Raw genomic sequence first — 24,054 nt, forward strand, 5'->3', positions numbered from 1 at the left:
GAAGACGGGAGAGAGGTACTGGAAGGTATGAGTATATTCGACTGGGATCGAATTGATATCGCAACCACAATCTAGTCAGGTAGAAAGAGAAATCCACGTCAGTTGAAGTGGCTTTAGTTTTTTTCTTTTATCAGAGCGGGGTTCACCTGGACAAAACCGAATCAAGAACTGGGAAATCTGCTTGAATCACAACTGGTGAACAGGAAGTTGACCTTCCAACAGCTAATTATCCTTCGAAAGCAGTCCTGATAGAAATGCAGCAGGTGGCGATGGGTTGAAGAAAAAGAAAGGTGGAGAGGGAAAAAAGCAGCGGGGGTGTCAAACCCGCCGGCGAGTCTAGGATTTGGCTTTGGCCGCGCCGATCGGCTGTCAGGAACGCTCAACGGGCTCGAAGATATCATGCAATCACCCCTGTAGAAGTGTGAAGACTGTTGATATAATCATATCGCTGGTGTTATTCGGATAGGTCTGTTCGTATACATCGGTTAATAGTATGTGCATTGAAATGCGGTTGGATGTAAGGTGGAATTGCCGCTTGTATATTTTCGCAGTCTAGATTTAGAATGTGACAGCGATGACCTACAAATAGCTCCACTGAAACTAGTCGGTAGACTTAGATACAGAGCTCTTCGTATTGGTGAGAATTGCCTGTCAAGTGCACAGGAGATATGCGAATGAAAATGAAATGAACCCAATGAAAAAACCCAACTCCCAATCTGAAAATGAAATGCGCTGCCATGAAACTGGATAAATTGCACGAAATGCCAATCGAAAAAGCCAAAAACAACGTGAAAAAACAAAGGCGTATGGAAGATGCCATGGGGTCATTGCTTCGTCAGGGTGTATGTCCGTCAGGGTATCTCGAGTCTTCAAAGACTCTTGAAATGCTCTTTTGCATATTGCTCGCATGCCTGTGACTGTGTTCAGCAAATTTATGTGATGGAAGGATCCCCAAAGAATACTCACCTTAGCAGGTTTTCCGACTTTCTGCCCGATGACCTTCCATTTGTTGGCCTCGTATTCCTTGATCGCCTCTCGCAGCGCAACAGACTGCATGGTCTTAGCATGATGGAAGATGAAAGAGTATGATAAGTATGGTACCTCATCTTCCGCGAACTCGGCATAGTGCATATCCTGCAACACATTGTAAGTCAAGGAACACGCAAAGTAAGGACTCGATGCTGATTCCCACCTTATACCAATGCTTCTTAACACTGCCCTCAGTTCGAGTAGGAAACGCCTGCGACAGCCCAGCGGGTTAGACACATATCAGCAAGAGAAACTAATCCGGCTGACGAACCTTGGCTATCTCGCTCCAGCTGCGACCAGCATCACGCATCACCTTCAGTCTCTGCTCCTCCTCTGCAGTCCAGGGAGTATTAGTTCGCCCCTTTTTTCTAGGAACGGGCTCTGGCGCGCTTGCGACAGCAGTAGAGTCATGCTCAGCATCCCCAGTAGTAGCGAGTGGTGCAGCCATGACTGTCGTGGAGCCTGACTGAGGCGAGGAGCGGCGTTTTCGTGGGTTTGTAGGAGAGATTTGGGCTGAGGGCATGGGAATTCCATCAAAGGGAGGCACTCTCGTGAAAGGATGAAGTTGTTGATGGGCTAGAAGGTGAGATGGAGCGCTGCTAGAGACTGAGGTCCTGATTCGCTTTGAAGGAGGGGACCTAAGTAAGGGACGGATGAGGTAGATGGTCAGCCAGCAAGCGATCACTTTGACATGAATAGTGAAGGAAAAAGAGACAGGAGGTACATGGCGTGACGGCATAAGATGGGGTCTTTATTGCTGCTGAGCAACGACCAGAACCTCCTCTTTGGGTGGGAGGACGAGAAACTTACGACATGATGGAAGAGAGGCAAGATTCCCAATCACGCTGCGACGATTCATCTGTACATACACATGCCCAGAAGATTAGCAAATCTGCTACTGGAGATCCTGTGTAGATTGGCCGGCAACTCTAGGACACTGGGCTTTCGTTACACTAGAAGCAACGATGACACGGGCGCATCCCACGGCGTGGCAGTAATGCCCCAGAAGGAGAAAAAAGAATAAGAACAACGAGAAAGAGAATAGAGTGACTATGTATGCATATATCTCCGAGAGGAGATAAAAAAAAAATCACTTCCAAAAAGTCAGTGAATAGTGAGGCGTCTCTAAGGATACAGGAAGCTGGAGCATATGTGGGGTGATGGAGCAGCGATAAGATATCCTGATAGGGACCTTCTTTCTACTGGCCGTGAGAAACAAGTCTTAGAAGATGGAGGATACTTACACACTCCAGAGGCCATGAAACAAGCCGGAAGAGGACACTAAATAAGATAGCAGTCGCTGTAGCCGGTACGGACAAGAGACAGCAATATGGACGATGCACGAGAATCCAAGAAAAGCCGTAGCAAATGAGGGGAGAAATGCACAGCTCGAGGCCAAAACCAATCAATGCAGGTCAATCCAATGGGAATCCCGCCCTCTCCGAATCCACTTGTCTTCCTTCCACCACTTCATTCTCACTCCATCCATGATCCATCCTTTTTTTGTCTCTTAAGCCCCCCGTCGTGTTCTAGATGATACGAACGGTACCCGGTGACTTGCTGCATACCATCATGGATGTATAGTTCACAGCACAATACATGAATACCGGAAATCCTACGTGCTTTGTTTTTGCTCTTTGACCCCCCTAGACAAGGATCTCATATTGGTCGAGCAATGCCCTTTCCTGCAAAGGTACATCGCTCCAAATTCCGTGATTATCGGCTAGTGTGGTATCTCCATGGTCGAGACTTCATCCTTTTTTATTACTGTAAATATGCCGGCCCAGGGTGATGACCAAGAGAAAATTGAGTCGATTATAATACCTTGGGTCTCAGACCAGCCGGACAGTTTAGTGTCCGGTGGCGGATTTCAGTCACAGTTCTCGTGCGTTCTTCCAAGACCAACTTGCTGCCAGCTTGCTGATGTGGTGATAAAGGATGCCAGTCAAATTAGGTCTTCAGGTTGGAAGCACCGGCGAGTGGCCACTTCGCTTGTTACTGGATCCATCAATCCCGGGAAATCTCACAACACATTTGGTGCCAACGTGATAGTCCACAGTTTGAGAACCCAATAACGACAAGAAGATCTGACTGTCATCACTGCAGGTATATGATGTAGACTTGCAAATATTTGACTGGATAGCCTAAACCGCCACAAGTAATGGGGACAAGGGACACGGAACTATTTATGATTTTTGATACACTTCTACCTAGGCTTGAGGATACATTAGTATGTCTGTCAATCAAGTGATGCGAGGAGCGGGGTAACATGAAGACTCAGGTAAGACATTCGAGACATTATCTGCACGGCCGGGGTGGTCACATTTGCAGCCGAATGCAAGATCGCCGTCCCTTGATCGGATCATCTATCGATAGAACCGTGATTGATAGGGAAAACGGGACCTATAAGGCTGCCAGAATATTCCATTTTCCTCGTTTTTTTGTCCCTTCAGTGCAAATGTCGGTATTTACGTCGTGATTGAGTTCTTTTTTGACAGGAGCCTGTCGGAATTGCCGTGTAACCGCCCTGGCCTTATGATTTGTTCTTTTTGTCCGGCCTGAAATTGGATTGTTTGAGCGTGAGCTGACGTTTTCCAATCTTGAGGATAATTCCACGTAGCTATTATAGTGGTTTGGAGGCTCGGCTCGTCGGTTTGAGCCAGCTTACTCCGGCTCCGCTCAACAGTCAGCACGCAATCTGCCACTCTGAATAGTAACCGGATCCTCTGAAATATGTATGCCTGAATGGATTCGCTGCTATGATTTCAATGACACACAATTAGCAATTGCGAATGATCATGGTGCATCTGCCTGATGATAATATTCGAAGTAGAAGTCTTTCCAGGAAAAAGCAAAGCAAAGCAGATTTTTTGTTGACTGCGAGATGAACGGTTCTGATGATTGTTGAGATGTAACGGAGCTATGAACCCCTGCAGATCCAACAGCCAGATATTGAAGAGCCGAAGAGATCGGTTTCGTTTCAGCTAAGCACGACCAAAAAAGCGTTCATGCAAAGCAGCTTGCCAATATTCGGTCAGAACTACTGATTCTGATATAAAGAAAAATTTCCATGCAGCCGACATAGGATCTGATCGCTGTCCTAGAGTCGTGTTTCTATCTTGTCTCTGTTGGAGACGATGAGGACAGAAAGAATGATTTTGACGTCACTGTCCGTTTCTCACGTGATGGACACGCGGCCGTCAACGCCCAAGCTCTCCCGCTCGGGTGGACCCTTTGGAGTTGGAGCTGAGCTCTAGCATGTAGGAGACGAAGACACCTCCGCACTTCTCCCTCGCCTGATAACATCTCCAACAACCATCCAAACCGTCTTCCTTCAATTTACCTCCTACACCCTTGAAAGAATCACTGTATTCTTCGGATACAGCAAACACAGCTCCTCTCCGCCCTCTCAACAAGTCGTCAATACGCCACACACCTTGTTAGCACCGACCACCCTAGCTCAACCATACGCACGAGGCCAACCACTCAACGAAGTCACGCATCACGATTTGACTATATAGAAAACGAAAGAGAATTAGGACAATTTAGTCGAGTAGCTCGATTCCGTCGATGGTGTTAGCCTCAACAAGGGCGTGAAAGGTCGACTTTACCTCAGTGTTCATATGAGCACATGATACGAATTGCCAGATAATCACATTCATTATGACTCTCAACTTGAATCCTTTTCGGATATTGGGGGATACCGCCCATATCCTTTCCAAATGTATACTGATATGGGCCATGTACCGAAATCGAAGTGCTGAGGGTATGCCTCCTAAGCCCATTAGCAGAGGGTCGCATGTGTACTAACCCGATGTCTTTACACTAGGTATCTCGCTACTTACGCAGATGCTCTATGCTCTGATTTTTGTGACTCGTTATCTTGACTTGCTTTGGGGAAGTGGATGGACGAAAGCATATCTTGTTTTCTTCAAGCTTTTCTATATATTTTCGTCCTTCCTTACCATCTTTTTGATGATGAAGGTCTTTTCTCGGACGAGGGAAAGGGAAAAGGCATGGAGGCTAGCTATCTGGTCAATTGGTGGATCGCTTGTGCTGGCTCCGATCGTGGTTCCGATTTTCGATGGAGGATACCCTAGTTATTGGTTTACTGAGGTAAGTTGGGCTAGACTACCCTTTGAATTTGCTTGCTGATTATTGGTTGCCTATCTAGATATTATGGGCTTTCTCCATCATACTGGAATCTGTCTCTGTTCTCCCGCAACTTCTACTTCTGCGTCAGACTACCGTGCCTACTGTGATCAATTCCTTCTATCTTGCTGCATTGGGGTCCTACCGAGCTTTCTACATTTTGAACTGGATTGTTCGGTTCTTTACAGAGCACCATTATTTCGACGGAATTTCGGTCATTTTCGGCATCATCCAGACCGCCTTTTACGTCGATTTCGCTTGGGTGTACTACTCGCGTCAGCGTGTAAAGCTCCGAAACGGTGGGGTTGTCGACTCGGAGGACTACAGTAACAGCTGGCTGGTGAACAAAGTTTTGAGCTTTAGGACGCGAAGGAATGTAGACGAGGAACAACGTCTCCATGATGAAGACGCGGAAGACGAGAGGGGAGCCGATGGCCAGTCGAGAAATAACCGTTGGGGAGCTAGAGGGATTTCCATCTCTGCAGATGACACTTTGGAGAATCAGGGCCGCCCACCAAAGGCTGGTCAGGAGAATGACGAAGGACTAGAAGGAATCCTTGAAGATGAAGATGACGAAAGCTCAAGTGACACTGTGCACAGATTCCCTGGTGACCATCACTGAGCGTTTTAGGTTGTGTATCACTTCTGGGCCTTGCCACACCTTGGGTGCGGATCTGTCATCATTTCTATTTTTTTACCCCTTGTCTCTTTTGTGTTCTCTGACGTCCCCGGATCTTCCGGGTGATCGTGCTTTGGATTAGCAATCTGTGATGGATATGAGATGTGAAACGATGAATAAATGTCTATATTTGGAATCAAAAACTGCCCTGCGAGGCTGTCATGACATGTACCTGTTTCAAATGTAGCGAAGGATCAGAATAACATGAAACTTGTGGAGAATAATGAAGGCGAAGTTGAACTTGAGTCACGAACTATCTGTAATCATGTCGATGAAGAAGTCATCCGCTGTTTCAGAAGCTATTGCGGGCCATTGCTGCGCCTGGGCATAGCCACTGTATCGGCACCATGACTACCAAGGACAGACGGTTGATGGACCAGGAGGGGGCCAGTTTGACGGGCCAAAGACTGAGACAGTATTAGACGAGCGTAGTTGTGCTGTGAACCATGGGATAACAACATCACGGTCAGTAATACCGACTATATCAGGATTCGACACGGCATGGAGACCCTGTCTCGTAGTCACATGATCTGAACGGATTTGATCCTGCGCGCGCCAATCAAGAAGATCACAATGTTTACTGAGTATGATTTCTGGATGATCTGGAGCTGCATAGTTATCACCATGGCGATTCGAGTAAACATGCGCAATCGAGATGATCGAATGGTTGACATGATCGATTGTCGGCGAGATAGAATTCAATAGTGTATCGTCCCCATTGTGCGTTAAGCGCTGCGGCTTCTTGGCTTCCACAACACTTGGAAGACATCCAGAAACTCGTTCTTTGACGGTCCATCTGGCGCTTAGCAGACAGTCTCCGGTGTGACACGTGGCTGGGTGCGAATATCGTCGAATAATCATCTTTCTGGGCTCGTTGTTTCTCTCCAGCGCCGAGTAGGCGTCTAACCCACCAGCGCCCACAGAAGGGACAATGGATGCAGTCGATGATGCATCATTTCTCGATCACGATGAAGCGCGTAATGGTCGGTCATGAATGTCTCCCAGTCTGATGGGAACAAAAAATCCCGAGATTGGGACCCTTTTTTTTTTTTTTTTCTTTTTTGCTTTCTTCCCCCCCCCCTTGTCACCGTTGATTTTCCGCCCTTCTCTCTTTGTAGTAATCCTCGAATCCTGCTGGACTCTGTAGCGTTTTTTCACTCTTTCGTGCCAATTCCCACTCTGTCTCTTCTGGTCTTCCTCTCAGGTTGTCTCTTTTGCCCCCCGCTTTTCTTCTCAACCACAAGCGGTTAGAAACAGGAAGCCGTTCGCGTGTCTCTCTTTACACCATGCCGATTATCCAGATCCTCCTACCTCTCTCTGCTTATACCTGGATCTGCTTGTCAGCTTAAGCGCTAAACCCCCCTGTTCCTCCACTGGATGGTCCTGGGAATCCCGCAGAATGACTGGCATCCACTGCTTTTCCTCAACCTCATTTCTCCGCCCTGGTTCGAGAACCAAAGCCCCGGGACATACGATCGCGGCGCTGCCCTCCTACTAAGTCCGGGTGGGCCTTGGGCAAGAAATGCACCGTCTGAGCCCCGGGGCTTTGGGGGCTGGAAATGGATGATTTTCTCCTCCTTTCTTATGACGAAGATGGAATGGGTCTGCTCTAAGCTGGAGCCCATCCTCTCCCGGGATGAGCAGGCGCTTAAATGCAGTCCATCGTCGACTCTGCACCTCTGGTTATCGACTTTTTGTGCGGCACAGTGATGGTCGGCGGTACTCATCTTAGTCTTTGGAGCTCTCTGAGCCTGTTGAACAAAAAGCTTCATGCTTCTGGCCCTGCCTCGCGAGGCAGTCCGTCTCCTCAGTGATATCCTGTTCTCTGGTATATGAACCTCACATCATACTCTGTTGACGTTGTGTTCTTTTCCTCCCTTCACTCCTCTTCATCCAGGTATCGTGCAGAGTATGAATGCTGTGTCGTGAAGAAAGCTAGACTTGCCTTCTCGAGAGACTCTTTAAATCATTTGTTCCTTCTTCTCTTGCCGCTGTACCTACTTCTATCTTCCCTGACCCTGTTTCATCAAGTGTTTCATCTCCTGCCACCGCAGGCGGTTTACCTTCAAATCCAGCGCCTTCTATTGTTGCTCTCCTATCATATTGTTCCATGTTCCATTACGTACCATCCGAAGTTGCAGGCACGATGTCAATGGGTCACGGCGGTGCCGGACCCGGAGAGGGAATGGAGCAGTTCTATGAAAACTTGCAACCTCACTGGACTGGCGTGGATACAGTACGTGGTTGAAACGTTGATGCTGTCCTGTTTGAACATGAACTAACTGATGTTTGTGTTTAGTCTCCCTTTGTAGCCGTTAGCAACCCTTACTGTACGGGACCCTACCAGCCAGGCGCCGGTGCCATCTTGACCCCGATCAGTCTCCCGGACAGCTCCTTCGTTCAGACAAGACCTAGTCCGGTTCTCAGCCATCATTCGCAACAAGATTTCCAATACAACATCAGGGACTCTATTCCTGTGCATGGGCTCGGGATCACCGCGCCGCTTCCCAGTGATTTTCCTCGAACCGTCACTGCTGGTCTAAACTATGGCCTGGAAGATCTAGAATACGGCATGCATACTCAATCCCCTCAACCACCCCCAGCCAAAAGGCAACGACGAACCTCCAAGCCTACACCACCGGTACGAGACACTCCGGTATCAATTCTTCCACACCCCGATGGGCTCCAGCGCCTGGAACAGGAGCGACGCCACGAGCCCGTCGAAGTTCCACCACCACAACAGCGACCACGAGCCCCGGGGCGAGGCCGCAAAGACCCTCAAGCAGAGGAAGAAGACACCTACGTGGAACGATTACGGGAGCAGAACTTTGCCTGGAAGGCCATCCGAGAGATGTTCCGCGAAAGGTTCCACAAGGATGCTACGGAAGCACGTTTACAGATGCGAATGCTGCGCAGGCGCAAGGAACGGTTAGCCCGGTGGGATGAAAACGATGTGAGTACGTGTGTCTATGATTTGTCCAGTTTTAGGAAAGCGATTAACATGCCGTGGTTAGATACAGCTTCTAATAAGAGCACGAGATTGCTGGGAGCAAGATAAATACCACTTTATTGCTCAAAAGGTATGCGCATGCGTGTGATGAAATGGTGCTCTTTACTAACTTGTCATAGATGAAAGAACTCGGGGCTAAACGAACATATTCACCCCAACAATGCGAAAGCCAACTACAAATGCTTGATTCACCAGACCAGGGGCATGACCCTGATCCTGACCCAGTCCCTATCCCTCCTCCCCCTCGAATACACGACCCCCAACATTCTCGGCGACGAGCTGCTCTGAAATCCGCTAGAAGGACGAAGGAGGCTACGGAAAAGTAGACTCTTTTCCTACTTACTCTTCACGACTGATCTTTATGATACTACTTTAATCTATGTTGGGCCTTTTTCATCTATCTAAAAGGGGTTGGCTGTTTACATTCTTGATTGATTGCATGGCGATCATGGCGATCATGGTTTATCTTTTCGAATTCTTGTTATTACTTTCTTCTCTTCTTGTTACTTTTCTTCTTCTTCTTCTACTATTTTTTCTATTTTTACCTTCTTACAATCGTTCGATATACCCATTGAAACGAAGCATGCAAAAAAATGCATCATCTTATCATGCGACAGGAGTCAGGTCAGAGTCAGCCAAGTCTGCTTACCACAGAATACAAACATCAAACATCAAACAATCAAGAAACAAGAAAATAAAATAAAACGAAATTAAACAAGAAAAATACCATAATCCTCCAACAATAATAATAGAAACCATAGCCACTACCAAAATCTCCTTGTATGCAAGCAACATCGAATTAGGGCAAACCTACATACATAGCCGCCTACCTAGTAACCTAAGCAGTTCAATCAAACACTACCATCAAACCAATAACCGCCCATCTTACATAGCCTTTCTATATAACATACGTGGCCCGTGTTTAATTTCCCGACCAAGAAATGAACTGTATTTATTTGGAATAAAAGGAATTTTTCTCTCATTCCGCTTGGTTGCTTTTGCTTTAATCTTCTTGGCGTAGGCTGAGTTCTTCGGGGGCCAGCACGATAAAGTTACGTATGCATACCTAGATGGGTAGTTTGCGTGATGACATGATGATGATAACGGCGATGCTGAATCTGACTGTTGATCTTGGTATTTTTATCAGATGAGGCTTAATTCGCTGAGTGTTAGTGAATGTATTATGTGTGTATCATGTGTGCATTGCCATCGGTGACGACTGATGAGAAAGAAAGCCTAGCCTTGTCATATGTAGATAATCAGCAGGACTGAAACGATACCCGGGTGAAGAATAAGCATGATGATCTTGTGATGATGTTTTATGTATGTATCGTGTATCATATAGCCTGATGATTTGGTAATCTGCATAGGCTGACAGGAGGTGTTGTAGGTAGTTTTTACAGCCTGGTCTGGTCTCAGTTAGTCACTTGACTGAGTCTCAAATGAATGTCTTGGAAGAAATCTATTATCTAATCTATGTCGTGTATAGCCAAGACCCTCTAGTAGTGTAGGTAGTGCAGTTAACAACCCTCCATATGAAGCGCCGTCTCTTTCTCACTCGCATGGGCATCTCGAATACGCGCCGCAGTAACAACACCATTCCTCGGCATGGTCTTTTCCACCTTGACGGTGTCAAAGACACTCTTCGACTGGATGAAGAAGTCATCGACCTCCTCGAGGGTGCGGCCCTTGGTCTCGGGACAGAACAAGTAGATGACCACGACCGAGAAGGCGTTGATGCAAGCATACACGATGTAGTACCGGTATTTGATGCTAGCGATAGCATGCGGGGTGACTTCGGCCACCAGAAAGTTGAATAGCCAGTTCGCGCAGGCCCCGATGGCAGTGACTTTATGGCGGATGGATAACGGGGCGATCTCGGCGGCGTACATGAAGGGTATTAATAGGAGGCCGATGGGGAAGAAGGTCATGGCGGCAAAGTAGAAGAAGATGGATGCTTTGGCGGCGTCTTTGTTGGAGGTGGACATGAGGCCGGTTAGGGCGGCTTGGACAATGCACATGCCCAGGGCGCCGAAGAGGAGGAGCTTCCTGCGGCCGAAGCGGTCGATGAGGAGGACGGCGAAGCTGGCGGAGACTAACTGCCAGATTTGAATGCAGCCGGAGAAGATGCGGGCTGTGGTTGCGGAGTAGTGGAGTTGTTGTTCTAGGACGGTGTCCGAGTAGAAGGTGACGATGTTGATGCCGGACATTTGGGCGAGGATGGCTATGCCGACGGCCAGGACGGCGCGGTGGAATTGGCGTTCGGGGCCCATTGCGAAGATGGAGGAGGACTGTCGCTGCTCTTCGAGATAGGATTCTCGGATTAGGGCCAGTTCATCCTTGACTACTTCATCGTCGGCGGGGAGGTCTTCCAGAGCGCTGATGACCCGTTCGGCTTCCTCGATGCGATCCTTCATGATTAGCCATCTGGGGGACTCGGGCAGGAACAGCACGAGGGATGTCACGATGAGGATGAAAAAGGCCTGGAAAGCAATGGGGAAGCGCCAGTTGGCAGGGCTATCGGTAAAGTAGAGACCGAATTCCAGCCATGATGCAGTGACGGTGCCAATGGCTACAAAGGATCCTTGGATGAGAACGCGACGACCTCGTTCGTTGGCATTGGAGCATTCGGCCACCCACATGGGGACAGTGGCAGTCAGAGCACCTACACCGAGACCTGCAAACTGTTAGTAAGAAGAAGTAGACGAAGGGAGTATCAGACAAACCCGTGATGACTCTGGCGGTGATGAGCTGCCCGAGAGCAAAGGGAGTTGCTTGCAGGATAATCCCCACCAGACAGACACAACAAGCAGTGAAGATGGTGTAGCGACGACCGAGAATGTTGCCGATAAACGCGCAGGAAAAGGCGCCGATGGCACTGCCAACTTCGTAGATGGCAACGGTGGTCCCTTTTCTGATGAGCAGGAGGACTGACGATGATATTTACTACCCACCTTCAATATTGGAGTCTTTCATCTTGGGAAAAGTGGTGTCAAAGGTAGACAGAGTCACCAAGCCATTCATGAGCGCCTGATCATAGCCCTGCAGGGCAAATGCAGTCGCTGCAATGAGACTGATGACAATGCGAAGCGAGCTGCCTCGGAGGCCAAGATACGCCATAGTGGAGAAGGGGAAAGATGCAGAATGCTTTGTTGAAATTCATCGTAGGAAATGGCGCTCTTATACCTGGAAGATGGGGAATTGGGAATGATGGCTCAGGAAGCACAAGGAACAGTGGACCTCTCCATACCCCGCATTGTCCGGCTTCGCTTCGTCCGCGGGGAATTGAATCTATCGCACTCCTTGCCATCTCGGGCTAGAGAATAATACCGATGTCATCCCGATATCCTCTTCCGCTTTTTCCGAAGGCAACTGGTTCTGAAGACAGAAATCATGATAGCAGGTAAAGCAACCCCTGCTCACAATGCAGCTGATCTCAGACATGCGGTCTGGTCACTTCCAGTCACTTTCAGTGGCGATTTCTGGATGTCACATGTGGCTTCAGGGGGCAGCCAGTATTTGATTCATCCCCAGCATAAATGGCGGATAACGGGATAGTGGGGCGATGGATACACATATAGGAACTACTATTGGCCGACAGAGAGCTAAGCTAATGCCAATTTCAGCCAAGAGATTTTATGCGGGGGATCGATTAATTATTTTCTCAAATGGGCCTGCATTTAATTAATTAATTAATTAATTAATTGCACATGGAATGCCAGGTGTTATTTCGTCATATCCTGAATTCATCATCATGAGTATTCTGTACTCTTTTCTTTTATATGCCAGTTATTGCATCATCATACTTGTGTTTACAACAAAGAACTTAACTTTCTCACCTCAGACTCTTCTTTATGCAGTCTCAACCACTGATAAGAGCCGGCGTAATCCACATCCGGCACCCACGGAATTCAATGCCCGATTGACCAGGAAGAAAACCTGATGGCCTGATTTATCCGATGTCGGCTAGAGTATGGACTATGGAGTCTCTCCGCACTGTGGCGTTAGTTGAGCCCATGTTAGTAATAAGTAGAGATTGGTGGCCTGAGAGGATTTAGTCTATAGAGAATGACTCTATTTAGCCGTCAGATGCCTCCGAAATCAGGCAGCGGTAGCCACCCGTCAGCCCTAATGCAAACATACGGCATCCCGACTTCCGGCAGACACATCCAGACCATCGTTATCATGAAGATGACTCAAGTAATAATAGGCATTGCTTGCCGTATCATCAGAGGGATAATCCACATATCCAACCTTGAATGACCTGATGGTTTCGGTGGAGTAGGCAGAAAAGACTGCTACATCGAGAGAATAGTGCCTGAATGTTGTCAAATGCAAGAGCAATGCTCAAGATGGTGTGGGGGAGTATTATCAGTACGAGAGAGGGTTATCGAGGTCCAGTTGAATAGGTATTCTGATTATCAAGATCTGATAGAAAGAGTATAAATTAGCACCACTAAACTACTCAAGCACTACATCACACCGAGACTAAAATTGAGTACAGTAATGCAGGTTGCCATTAGTTATGCATAAACCAAAAGAAAACTCCGATGTCGATCAACAAATCAAGCCTTTGAGGTGATGCATGAAGCCTAGTTTATAAACATTCAACCGGCCATCCCTAGCATATAGCGTGAATAGTAGATCTAATCTACTGTATATACGGAGTACTCTGCGTACTATTCTATATGTACTTACAACTACTAATAGAGAGTATAGTCGGATTATTCCTAATTCTATATTTTAATTAACCTCAGTCCTAAATATAACATTTCATACTTGAGTAGGCATTAAGTTATCAAGGGAAAGTAATAGAGAAAGGAAAGAGATGTTACTATCCATTCTATATTCTATATAGTATGTAGAAGTATAGTTGGTATACCTCATTGAATAGTCTTTGTCATAATGTAATTCTACATGATAGCTGAAAATAAAGGTGATGTCCTGGCTGAAAGCTGAAAGCTGAAAGCTGAAAGAACGCCGATATTTCCAGTTATGGCTAGGTTCTTCCCACTAAACACTAGATTCAACCTATTACATTTCATATCGCCCGTCAAGTACACTTGGCTGCTGAATTGTCGCTTTCTCCGAAGCTGAGCCTTGCATCGCTACACTCTTCAGCCATTGATCAGCAGAGGAGAGAGGGTGTATGGATGCCATTATTGGCTGCGGATACAGAGCGACCATGTTCTACGCGCCCGACAAAGTGTGGAGACTCAGCTTCACTATCTCAGCTGAAGGGAGGAGGGGTGGTTATAAATTGGAGGGGAGAACTGCGCAGACTTGTCGTCTTTCAACACTCCAAGTTGCATCAAAACCACACTCAATCTCCCCCATTCATCCATCATGGTCACGAAAACTAACCCCTGGCTCTTCGAGAAGACGCCTGCGACGCACAAAACACAGGAATGGTACAAAAAGATTAGAGACAACCCCAAGGACTACGAAACCTGATTTGTCGTCAGCTTTACTCGCGTAAAAACCTCAACTCCAAGTGGAAGCACGAATACGTGCAATTCATCGTCGAGGAGAGCCAAGAAGAAGACGAGGAGCAGAACAATCGCACTCGGGTCTACGCCGAACGGGGCAATGAAGCGGACCTGGACTGGGTGACGGTGGGCATGGACGACAAGGTGGAAGCCACTCGCCGCAAGGATCTTCCTCTCCCCCTCACCTCGCTGTTCTTTGCCAAAGGCAGCAGACCCCGCTTGGTGGACGTGGCCGCGCTGCTCGACAAAACAACCCGAAAATGGGGGCCCGTACAGGTTGCGCGGCCATAGCTGCTTCTGGTTTGCCAATGCCATGTATACGGCCGCCAGGTGTATCCAGGGCACTCAGGGGCTGGAGGAGAAGCGCTGGATCAAGAGGAACTTGGGTGGGAAAGGAGGAGGAAAACTTGATGATTTGATTGCGCTTTTGTTTCTTGAACAATTCAAGCCTGCTCTTCAAGTAAGTGCTCATCCTTTTTCTCCCTCTCCTTTCTATAGGACCTGAGTCTGACACTTGTTCTTCCAGCCAACTGCCGATGGTTTCACGGACGAGAGAAATCACTTTAGAAATATCAGTGCCGGTCCAATTGGCCCCAGCCGCAAGCCCATTTCACAGCAGGAATACTTGGACAAGGTGGAAGAGGCGGTCCTGGAATCAGACGGCTTGGAAACGTATATAGAGATTCTCAAGAAGAATGGCCTTCAAATGGATGAAAATCAGGTAAGTGACAGTGTTACTCCTATTGTAAAATTGACACCATTTTCGCTGATCACTATCACATAGATCAAGCAATTCCTTGAATTTGCCAGACAACAGGCAGAAAGGGAGAACAAGCAGGAGGTGCAGGACGGGGTCGGGAAGGTATGTCCTACGCAGCGCTTATTCATCACATTGAGAACCAGATCTAACACTTAGACAGCTTGGTCTTGATTTTGAAGACTTCCAAAAAAAATGTGCTCAGCGACCCAAACGCAGAAAAGTTGCTAGAGTTATACAACAGAGCCGAAAGTCAGATTATTATTCCCCAAGCCGTATGTTTGCCAGCCCTTCCCTGCATAGCAAGTTCATGAACTAACAAGACCCAACGTTGATAGTCAACCGAAGATGAGGAGAGTAAGGATCCATACTACAACCAAAGTGCAGAATCCATCATTTTAGAAAATACTTGCAAGATATTCGCTGCCAGGATCCTGATGGAGTGCGGCCTTCAGAGTCTCTAAGAGTCTCGACTACAGTACAGCTTTCCTGGGAGAATTGGAGACAGGTTATATACATACATATGACCGTGCAGGGTAGATAGCTAGATATAATTTATCAGAAATACACTGATCATCTATCCTAAACATGGTGTTTTTGTTGTTCTTAAGTGGGCGTTGGAATGTCAATGAGAAGGTAATGGGGAGAGGAACGAGAGTTTGCTATTAGCTTTGTTTGCAGCTCAAGTATATTCAGGTCCTGCAGTAGGAATACTTGCAGTAGTTGGTTAGTTTGGTATTCTCATTCAAGAATATAGTAGTCTTTTGCATAATATAATTCTAAATGTCATCATCATATATTCCACATCACATCAATCAAAACATACATAACCGCTAATGCCAAAGATCAGACCAACCATTCGCCCAGGTTAATCCTCCTCAGAATCCATCTCTTCCTCCATAATAGGAAATGTGCAGAGTGCCGCAATACCCCCCAGACTATCGAGACGTCTTCCACTCTCGTGATCCGAGCTGAGGACTCGAACCTCGCCGCCCTCGACGTCCCGAACACGGTCCACGAGTGATACCCACCGTTTCCGCTCAGCTACCTCCTGGGACCGGAACAGACGATTCGAAATAATCAGCACACCACCGCCGCGGCCAACGGCGCCTTGGTCGACGGCTGACTCCACCTCCCGCGGCCCGTATGTGGCCTTGTTGGTTTCTTTTCGGAGCTGCTCGAGGAAATCGTCCATGAGCTTGGTCTCGCGTGCGTATTTGGTGTCGGCTAGGATGGATTTCACGGAAGGCGACTGTAGAACCTCTGCCAAAGAGTGCAGATACCCCGAGGCAGAGTGGACAACGACGATGCTGGGGAGAAGGCGCTTCAGTGCGGGCGTGGTGGTTGATGCGACGGATTGAATGTGTTTCTGGAAGCCGGATGCAACGAATCCAGGCGAAGCTAGTAGGACGGGCCGGACGGCTTCGTTGCTGGTTAACGATGTCGAGCTGGTGTTGAATTCGAGTTGGCGAAGAAGAGTGTCCAGTGTGACTTGGTAGAATTTGCCCATTCCCTGAGCATTCTATCAGTAGCTGGTATTTCAAGTCGCAAAGGAGACACCTACCTTATCATGATCACCACCTCCGTGTCGTTTCCTTGGGACCGACATTTCCACCTTCTGCTTCATAATGGTCTGGAACTGCCCGATAAAACAGATATGAGCCACACCCTCCTGCATAATAACCGCCACAGCCTCAGCCCGTCTCTTTCCACCCTCATCCACCGCATCCTTGAGCATCTGCACCGCAATACTATCCCATCCCACGCCCTCACCATCCGAGCCTATTTGCTTCTCTAGCGTGAAATTGCGGTTCAACTCCAAATCAAGCGTATGATGCTGGCCGATCTTAGTATGTTGGGTTTCGTTCACAATCTGTCCAGCCACATGCAACTGCGAGCTCTGGGGGTCAAAGTCCAGGTTCTTGACACGAATCTCGAGCGACAAATGGACTCGCGCGGAGGTTGTCGAGCCGGTTTCTTGGGTGCTTGTGACGCGGCGGATAGCGCTGGCGCGGAGGAGATCTCCAGGGCGGATTAGGTTATAAGCATGCCACTGAAGGGGAACAGATTGTGTCAGTCATATAGGTACGTAGCCGCGCTGAAAGGCGAGAGGGGGGGGCTACCATATCTTCCGGCTCCTCGGGGCACAGGGTGACCATGCCGGAGCCATCGTGCTCGACCTTGTTCTTGACCAATCGCATATTGCAAATACTCGGATAGGGATAGAGGGTGAACTATAAAAACATTCAGCGCTGTCTATCCAGGAACTTGTCGTCAGCCCAAAAACAATCCGCAGGAGTCGATGCGGGACACTTCCAGAAACGGACTAGTGGCGCTGAAGCTGAGCATTATCGATAAGACTGGCTTTGAGCCCTAAGCCCTAGGAGCAATGACGTATTGTTGATTTCTAATCATCATCTTCATCTATCTTCATCTATCTTCATCTATGTTCATTCAAATATAAAGTCAAGTGGGTTGTTTTTCTATGTTAGAGTATATTTATTGTGGAGTGTCAGATTAATTGTCAATGGGGGTTGCGCTGTAAGATATTATGGACTACCTGATTCAGCGTCGATTATGAAGACCTGAAATAATGTCAGATCTCATTGGATAGATAGTACTGCGTTAACTATAATTGAAATCTATTTATTGACTATCATCTATGGCAAAGATGAAACATTTAAGATCACTTGAAATGATGTTTCGTATCCATATGGCCTACATAACACCCCACGCTACTACGTGGGTGCTGCATACTATGTAGAGATTAGATGACCATCTCTGCAGCATGTCCACAGACTGGATATCTACATCTTCAACATTCATACTGTTCTCTTCATTGTTGATTACTGAGAAATCAAGTCTTCCTCTTTTCAGATTCTTCTTCATCGGCCCGAATTCGGCCTTGGAAGTCCTCCACTCTTCCGCGACTCCCGCCAGTTGGACTGATTCTCCCAACTGCTGCTAAACACCAATTCAGGGTCGCCCCACGCTGATCGTCTGCAGCGTCAAGTCCTGTTTGGTCGAAGTTTTGCTTCTGCGCTCTCCACCTCCTGAAATGGCGTCAATTTGACGGTTTGGCCGTGTTCGAGACTCCATATTCCCGTCCTGGTGTAATTGGAATTTGGAACTGTGGATATGGTGGGATGGGCTTTTTTTATTAACTGATTGATAAACATTGTCCAGGCGATGGCTATATTAAGGTTATCAGACGCTTTGTCGCATTTTTTTCCTGTCTTTTTTCTTTTACCATTTTGTTCCTCTTCACACTCTGATTGACCTTAATTCCTTCTTCTTTTTGGAAATTTACGATAATTAGCACCATGGCTCCTGTTTCGCTTCAGTCGACCCTTAAGATGAACTCGGGATATGAGATCCCGGTCATTGGGTTCGGTGTAAGTGACCTCCTATATCTGCTGTGTGGCGTATCTAACGCGAAGTCGCAAAAATAGGTTTACCAAACGTATGTCGATCACTGACATTTGGAAAAGCGTTGTACTGACGCTCATCCTGCAGACCACCAGATGTTACCGAAAAGGTGACTGTCAGAGCTATTGAAATCGGATACCGCCATGTAAGTCACGTCCTGCGCGAGATCAGCTGGCAAGACATCTAACGTGGGTATTTGCTTCCAGGTCGACAGTGCCAAGTACTACGAGAACGAGAAAGAATGTGCCGATGCCATTCGCAAGTCCGGACTCGAGCGCTCCAAGCTCTTCTACACAAGCAAGATCCCCGTCTCTCACATGGGAGGATACGAGAACGCCAAGGAGGCCATCGAATCGAGTCTCGAGGCAGCCAACATTGACTACATTGACCTGTGCGTGGTTCCTCTTGGTTATAGTGTCCTGTTTCTTGAACAATGACTAACTTCAACCAGTATGCTGATTCACGCACCCTACGGCGGCAAGGAGGGTCGCTTGGGCGCCTGGCGCGCACTTGTCGAATACCAAAAGGCCGGCAAAATCCGTTCTATCGGTGTCTCCAACTACGGTATCCACCACCTCGAGGAATTGGAAGCGTACATCAAGAGCGGAGCGGGCGGCGAGATCTCCGTTGGCCAGTACGAGATCCACCCCTGGTGCCCCCGAGACGACCTTACCGAATGGCTTCAAAAGCGCAACATTGTTGTCGAAGCCTACTCCCCCTTGGTGCAGGCCACCCGTATGAAGGAACCTGTATTGCAGAACCTGGCCAAGAAGCACAACAAGACCCCTGCCCAAATCTTGGTCCGATGGAGTTTGCAAAAGGTACTGCCCAAAAGAACGCGATAGAATAGCCTAGTGTATGTCGCTAACCTCTGATTTTTTGAACAGGGATACGTCCCCCTTCCCAAGTCTGTCACCGACTCCCGTATCATCGAGAACTCTCAGGTGTTCGATTTCGAGCTGTCGCAGGAGGACATGAACAGTTTGGTCACTGGTATTGATGCACCGGTCTGCTGGGACCCTGCCAGGGATTCCAAGTTGTAAAGGTGATGTCGCGTAGGAACCGCTTGTCTTGGTGGATCGCGTCGATCAGGAACGGCCTGCTCGTGTATAAGCTCAGTGTATGATGTATAACGAATAGTCTCGTTTGTTTTTTAAACCCAGGCAACAAGCCATTCTCACTAGTTATTCCCTGTAGTTATGACTAGTCACTGTAGTCTGTACTGGGATGAACAAAACGTGCATGACGCTCGTTGTTGATCTCCCGCCCGTCGGCACAACGTATCGCCGCCTAACAAACAACAGCTGCAGCTTCCTTCGACACTTTTATTATGACGTCTATTAACTCTCCATCCATGTCTGTCCGGATGGTTTTATAAGGACCATCCTACGAAAAGCACCCTCGTCCCCCGCAACAATGCCCGAACCACCGCGGCGCATCGTTCTAGAGAAATCCCGGACCGTGCGCCGCCGGTATCAGCGCAGCAACAAACGATTCCAATTCAGCGCGTCGCAGATCGAACGCATCGAACGAGAGCAGGAACGAGAACGACGGGCCAAGAAACTGCAGGAGAATGAAAAGAAGCGCATAGCCAACAAGAAAAAGAAGGCAGAGAGGGAAGCCAAAGCTCGAGAGGAGAGGAGACGAAATGGTCCTGATCCTGATGCGTTTGCGGTCCCGTCAAGCCAGCCGTTGCTATCCAGATTTCTCCAGAAACCGAAACAGCCGCAGAATCCGCAGCCGACAGTTGCGAATAATAATGGGACGGAGGATGAATATACAGAGCCTGACAGTCCGGGGGATGTAGAGACTGAACTGGATGACGACCACGGCTCAGGATCGGGCCTGGACACGGGCACAGACTACTTGTCTGATCCTACAGTTACGATAGATTCGAATAAAGAGAATAATGACACTACGGGACATGATGTTTTGGGTGCGGATAATGATAACGACGACGATGAATTTTCCGAATGCTCGTTTTTCTGCGACGAAGACACGATCCGACAAGCAGAAACGGTTGCGACCGCGTTGGATACCAAGACCAAGGACACGGATAGGCAGGATACACTCAAGGAAGCACCGGAGACGATGCGACCTTCAGAAAAGCCGAATATGCAGCTGTCGGTTGGAGAATCATTCCAGGATGACACGGCACTTCTTCTCGAAGAGTATGCCTATGAATTTGACGATACAGACGAAGAATTCGAGCAGGAATTGCTCCAGCTAGACCCTGTCTGAGCACGAGGTGTAGCTACGCCTTGTACAGTTTTGGCAGACCCACGTGTCGCCTGATATTCTTGGATTCATTATTTGGTTATTTACCAATCGCTTTATGATCCTCATCCTCAACACATCGGCTATCCGACCCGATGGTCAACATCCGCGCCGTTCGGATCGTGACTGCCCCTCCTTTCGGGATCGTCGTTGATAAGCGGAGCTGCTGTTTTTTCCCCGCCATGGCGATGGAATCATGCAACTGTTCCGACGGAATCGACGTGCCCTTGTTGGATTTTGCATTTGCAGACGCTGCAGCACACGACGAAATACGGGGAGCCTGAAGAAATGGGGGGCAACCCAATCACCGCCCAAGGTTGGCCATGATGTCGACGTCAATGAGCCGTGGGAATTACACAATTGGAGCTGCACAGAGTGGGATGCTTTTATTAAGCGTAGCGTAACGTTTCTTACGGGTTTCTGGATTTTTAACTATTTTCTTGGTGATACCCGATTGTTGATCGTCCATACCAGACCGCTTTGTTTCCTTCAATCTTTCTACTACTAATTGTCTGCTTCTTCTCCACCCTCTGCGAAGCATCCTCATCTTCTTTATCGACAGATCTGGAACATAAACCAAAAATGCCTTTTATCGAAGTCAACGATCACAGGCTACACTATTCCGACTCTCATCCTCAAGGAGCTCCTGAAAATGGTCACACCTTTATCTTCATCCACGGCCTGGGCTCCTCGCAAAACTATTACTTTCCTGTCTTGCCGTACCTGACCTCGAGTCACCGTTGCATCACTTTCGACACGTACGGATCCGCACGCTCAACTTATACGGGCCAGTCTGTGTCTATTCAGTCTATCGCGGCCGATGCGGCCGGACTGCTGGATGTGCTGAACGTCCCTCAAGCTGTGGCCGTAGGCCACTCGATGGGTGGACTCGTTGTGACACTTTTGGGGGCACAGTATGCGCATCGCGTCAAGGCTGTGGTCGCGATAGGACCGACACATCCGACAGCGACACTGTCTTCTGTGATGTGCAAAAGAGCCCAGACTGTATCCGAGTGTATGTGCTTTCATGACTTATCCTGAGTTCCAAAACCGGAAGACACAAGCTAACAACAAATAGTCGGAATGGAACCAATGGCCAACTCTATCCCCAGCCAAGCAACCGGCTCCCGAAGTTCCCCGCTGGCAGAATCTTTCATCCGTGAACTCATAATCGGCCAAAACCCCAAAGGCTACGCAGCTCTTTGCCAAGCCATCGCCGGTGCCCCGACCATCGACTATACCGCTGTTCAAGTTCCCTTCCTGCTGATTGCTGGCGAGGAAGACAAGTCTGCATCGCTTGAGGGTTGTGAACTCATCTTTGAGCGTGTATCGAGTGCGAATAAGAAGATGGACGTGCTTACCAAGGTTGGGCATTGGCATTGTATCGAGGCGCCCGAGGAGGTGGGGAGGGTAATTGTTCAATTTATTGGAAGTGTCGCTGTTTAGTTGTATTTTAGAGCAGTGTATTCATTTTGATAGAATGTTAGAACTATGTACCAGTGATTCGACTTTATTCAACTGCTTTGCCTTTCTTATCACCTACTATTCTATGAAGATATCTGGTGATCTTTTATGGTGGTCTTTGAAGTAGGTCATCACTATGTTCTATGAGCAAAGAAATATCCGGAGACAGTTATTATGTCCAAATATTCAATTTAATAACAAGAAAAAGACCCCCAACGGGATTAAGGTATCAAATATTTTATACCGCAAGGGGTCTAGTCGCAGACCAAGAGCTTAAAATAACCAAAAAGAAATGCATGACAAGAATCTAAATCATCCCTCAACTTCAAGCACCGTTGGTCTTTGCCTCGGGGACCAACTTGACATCGTAGTTGAGCTCAAGACCAGCTTGAGGGTCGTCCTTACGGGGGACAAAGTCCACAACCAATGAATCCTTGACGGCGAATACGGAGTCGTTTTCGAGGTATTGGTCCTTGCGGTCGAAGATTTGAGTAGTCAGAGGCTTGTGGCCGTCGTAGGTGGCCTGTTGGTAGAGGTGTTAGCTTCATTCAAATGGAAAAAGGATCTGACAAGTTCTTACAAGAATGTGAATATGGGCAGGTCTAAAAGGGTGTCGGTCCATGAGTTGCAGCAGCTTACCCGCGGGACCTATTATCCAATGTTAGCCTCATGTACATATAGAACTGGCGGACAAAATAACAGGACATACCATCATCGGGAACAGGGTAAGGAGTCGGGCGCAAGCAGTAAAAGTAGTATCGGCCATTTTCGTCAGTCTTGAATTTACCCCGGAGGTTAAACTCCGTCTGTTCCGGATCCTGCTGCTCGTATAGACCATTTGTCGACGCCTGCCACACCTCGACGGTAGCTCCCACGAGGGGTTTCTTGGTGCTAAAGTCCATTACTTGACCATGCATAAAGACCATCTCTCCATCCTTTGGCTTGTTCACGACGATGTCATCGCCATTGTTGCGGTACGGTGTGTCTGCACGGAAGAAGGGACCCAGGATAGCGGTTGCGGTAGGAGCATCTGCGGCCTCGTCGGCGAGCTTGAAGGTGATTTCATCGACAAGACTATAGACGATTTGTATTAGTGGACTGTACGAGACTTATTCAACTCGGTGAGAACTTACGATTCCAAACCAATAACATCGCAAACAAGTTGTCCCTCATTACGCTTATCGTCGCTCATCCGTCCAGCCCAGTTGAGCAGCTGGACACCCTGCATCCACTCGTCCACAGTCAATTCATTCTCGCGAGCAAAGTCGTGAACATGATGAATTAGACCAGTCATGAGTTGGCGGAGGCGAGGGGAGGTCTTGGGGCCCATCGCGTTCACGACATTGTTGGTGAAATTGGGGTCGAATCGGTGAATGGCCATGGTGATGTCTCTTGACAAAACTCGACGACGATAGGTTTTTTTCCCCCAGAAATAATAGAGACAGAGAAATTTAAGTCAAAAAGATATATATTAATGAATTCCAGAAGGGACAAAGTCCACAGCGATGAAGCTCAGTATTTAAAAAGCAGCACCATACACCGACGGGAATACGGCATGATTGGAAATGCCCGTCTTCCGGCGGGTTTTGCCAGAGGGCGTCCCCGCATAGAGAATCATAATTGGCGCGGTCAGATTGGCTCACAAAGGTTCCCCCGACATGGACAACTACATTCGGAAGCCCACGCCAGCGTGAAGCCGCAGGATCATAGAGATATCGTCGGTCCTTGGGAGAAGACGAAGTGGCAGCGTCGGGTGACGTCGTCGGAA

The 24,054-nt window shown here is 48.1% G+C and overlaps 12 protein-coding genes across 12 annotated transcripts; 6 read left to right on the top strand and 6 right to left on the bottom strand.

The window, feature by feature from the left end:
* Positions 1 to 869: 869 nt before the first annotated feature.
* ASPWEDRAFT_49066 (SANT/Myb-like DNA-binding domain-containing protein) lies at positions 870 to 2,289 on the bottom strand (the record flags this gene model as incomplete). Its single annotated transcript, XM_040837209.1, has 6 exons — positions 870 to 911; positions 967 to 1,050; positions 1,102 to 1,134; positions 1,193 to 1,240; positions 1,301 to 1,667; positions 2,276 to 2,289. The coding sequence occupies 6 exons, from the start codon at positions 2,287 to 2,289 to the stop codon at positions 870 to 872; spliced, it is 588 nt and encodes a 195-aa protein (XP_040692653.1).
* A 2,225-nt stretch (positions 2,290 to 4,514) lies between these two features.
* ASPWEDRAFT_349719 (ER lumen protein-retaining receptor) lies at positions 4,515 to 6,007 on the top strand. The gene is made up of 3 exons (XM_040834121.1): positions 4,515 to 4,795; positions 4,859 to 5,145; positions 5,204 to 6,007. The coding sequence occupies exons 1-3, from the start codon at positions 4,693 to 4,695 to the stop codon at positions 5,801 to 5,803; spliced, it is 990 nt and encodes a 329-aa protein (XP_040692654.1). The 5' UTR covers positions 4,515 to 4,692; the 3' UTR covers positions 5,804 to 6,007.
* Positions 5,985 to 6,935, bottom strand: ASPWEDRAFT_36689 (uncharacterized protein). The gene is made up of 3 exons (XM_040834520.1): positions 6,320 to 6,935; positions 6,115 to 6,267; positions 5,985 to 6,032 (listed from the first exon to the last, which is right to left on the bottom strand). The coding sequence occupies exons 1-2, from the start codon at positions 6,719 to 6,721 to the stop codon at positions 6,160 to 6,162; spliced, it is 510 nt and encodes a 169-aa protein (XP_040692655.1). The 5' UTR covers positions 6,722 to 6,935; the 3' UTR covers positions 5,985 to 6,032; positions 6,115 to 6,159.
* On the bottom strand, positions 6,922 to 7,771 carry ASPWEDRAFT_36690 (uncharacterized protein). Its single transcript, XM_040834521.1, has one exon. The coding sequence runs from the start codon at positions 7,630 to 7,632 to the stop codon at positions 7,213 to 7,215; it is 420 nt and encodes a 139-aa protein (XP_040692656.1). The 5' UTR covers positions 7,633 to 7,771; the 3' UTR covers positions 6,922 to 7,212.
* Positions 7,772 to 8,006: 235 nt separating this feature from the next.
* Positions 8,007 to 9,196, top strand: ASPWEDRAFT_24851 (uncharacterized protein; the record flags this gene model as incomplete). Its single annotated transcript, XM_040832667.1, has 4 exons — positions 8,007 to 8,096; positions 8,160 to 8,813; positions 8,875 to 8,940; positions 8,990 to 9,196. The coding sequence occupies 4 exons, from the start codon at positions 8,007 to 8,009 to the stop codon at positions 9,194 to 9,196; spliced, it is 1,017 nt and encodes a 338-aa protein (XP_040692657.1).
* Positions 9,197 to 10,318: 1,122 nt separating this feature from the next.
* On the bottom strand, positions 10,319 to 12,268 carry ASPWEDRAFT_36692 (sugar porter family MFS transporter). Its single transcript, XM_040834522.1, has 3 exons — positions 11,825 to 12,268; positions 11,597 to 11,779; positions 10,319 to 11,547 (listed from the first exon to the last, which is right to left on the bottom strand). The coding sequence occupies exons 1-3, from the start codon at positions 11,988 to 11,990 to the stop codon at positions 10,391 to 10,393; spliced, it is 1,506 nt and encodes a 501-aa protein (XP_040692658.1). The 5' UTR covers positions 11,991 to 12,268; the 3' UTR covers positions 10,319 to 10,390.
* Positions 12,269 to 14,658: 2,390 nt separating this feature from the next.
* On the top strand, positions 14,659 to 15,656 carry ASPWEDRAFT_180440 (uncharacterized protein). Its single transcript, XM_040831844.1, has 5 exons — positions 14,659 to 14,819; positions 14,886 to 15,080; positions 15,144 to 15,221; positions 15,280 to 15,391; positions 15,455 to 15,656. Exons 1-5 carry the CDS (start codon positions 14,673 to 14,675, stop codon positions 15,466 to 15,468), a joined length of 546 nt encoding a protein of 181 aa, XP_040692659.1. The 5' UTR covers positions 14,659 to 14,672; the 3' UTR covers positions 15,469 to 15,656.
* Positions 15,657 to 15,757: 101 nt separating this feature from the next.
* Positions 15,758 to 17,417, bottom strand: ASPWEDRAFT_36693 (putative translation factor pelota). Its single transcript, XM_040834523.1, has 3 exons — positions 17,240 to 17,417; positions 16,681 to 17,169; positions 15,758 to 16,629 (listed from the first exon to the last, which is right to left on the bottom strand). Exons 1-3 carry the CDS (start codon positions 17,315 to 17,317, stop codon positions 15,985 to 15,987), a joined length of 1,212 nt encoding a protein of 403 aa, XP_040692660.1. The 5' UTR covers positions 17,318 to 17,417; the 3' UTR covers positions 15,758 to 15,984.
* Positions 17,418 to 18,100: 683 nt separating this feature from the next.
* Positions 18,101 to 19,704, top strand: ASPWEDRAFT_36695 (aldo/keto reductase family protein). Its single transcript, XM_040834524.1, has 6 exons — positions 18,101 to 18,511; positions 18,569 to 18,579; positions 18,633 to 18,690; positions 18,752 to 18,936; positions 18,997 to 19,366; positions 19,433 to 19,704. The coding sequence occupies exons 1-6, from the start codon at positions 18,440 to 18,442 to the stop codon at positions 19,586 to 19,588; spliced, it is 852 nt and encodes a 283-aa protein (XP_040692661.1). The 5' UTR covers positions 18,101 to 18,439; the 3' UTR covers positions 19,589 to 19,704.
* A 257-nt stretch (positions 19,705 to 19,961) lies between these two features.
* ASPWEDRAFT_24856 (uncharacterized protein) lies at positions 19,962 to 20,786 on the top strand (the record flags this gene model as incomplete). Its single annotated transcript, XM_040832668.1, has 1 exon — positions 19,962 to 20,786. The coding sequence occupies one exon, from the start codon at positions 19,962 to 19,964 to the stop codon at positions 20,784 to 20,786; it is 825 nt and encodes a 274-aa protein (XP_040692662.1).
* Positions 20,787 to 21,404: 618 nt separating this feature from the next.
* On the top strand, positions 21,405 to 22,268 carry ASPWEDRAFT_168854 (alpha/beta fold hydrolase; the record flags this gene model as incomplete). The annotated part of the gene is made up of 2 exons (XM_040830358.1): positions 21,405 to 21,837; positions 21,901 to 22,268. The coding sequence occupies 2 exons, from the start codon at positions 21,405 to 21,407 to the stop codon at positions 22,266 to 22,268; spliced, it is 801 nt and encodes a 266-aa protein (XP_040692663.1).
* A 343-nt stretch (positions 22,269 to 22,611) lies between these two features.
* Positions 22,612 to 23,667, bottom strand: ASPWEDRAFT_105243 (intradiol ring-cleavage dioxygenase; the record flags this gene model as incomplete). The annotated part of the gene is made up of 4 exons (XM_040827709.1): positions 22,612 to 22,809; positions 22,867 to 22,934; positions 22,996 to 23,360; positions 23,420 to 23,667. The coding sequence occupies 4 exons, from the start codon at positions 23,665 to 23,667 to the stop codon at positions 22,612 to 22,614; spliced, it is 879 nt and encodes a 292-aa protein (XP_040692664.1).
* Between the last annotated feature and the right edge of the window lie 387 nt (positions 23,668 to 24,054).

Source organism: Aspergillus wentii (assembly GCF_001890725.1).
Source record: "Aspergillus wentii DTO 134E9 unplaced genomic scaffold ASPWEscaffold_2, whole genome shotgun sequence".
Classification (NCBI taxonomy): Eukaryota; Fungi; Ascomycota; class Eurotiomycetes; order Eurotiales; family Aspergillaceae; genus Aspergillus; species Aspergillus wentii.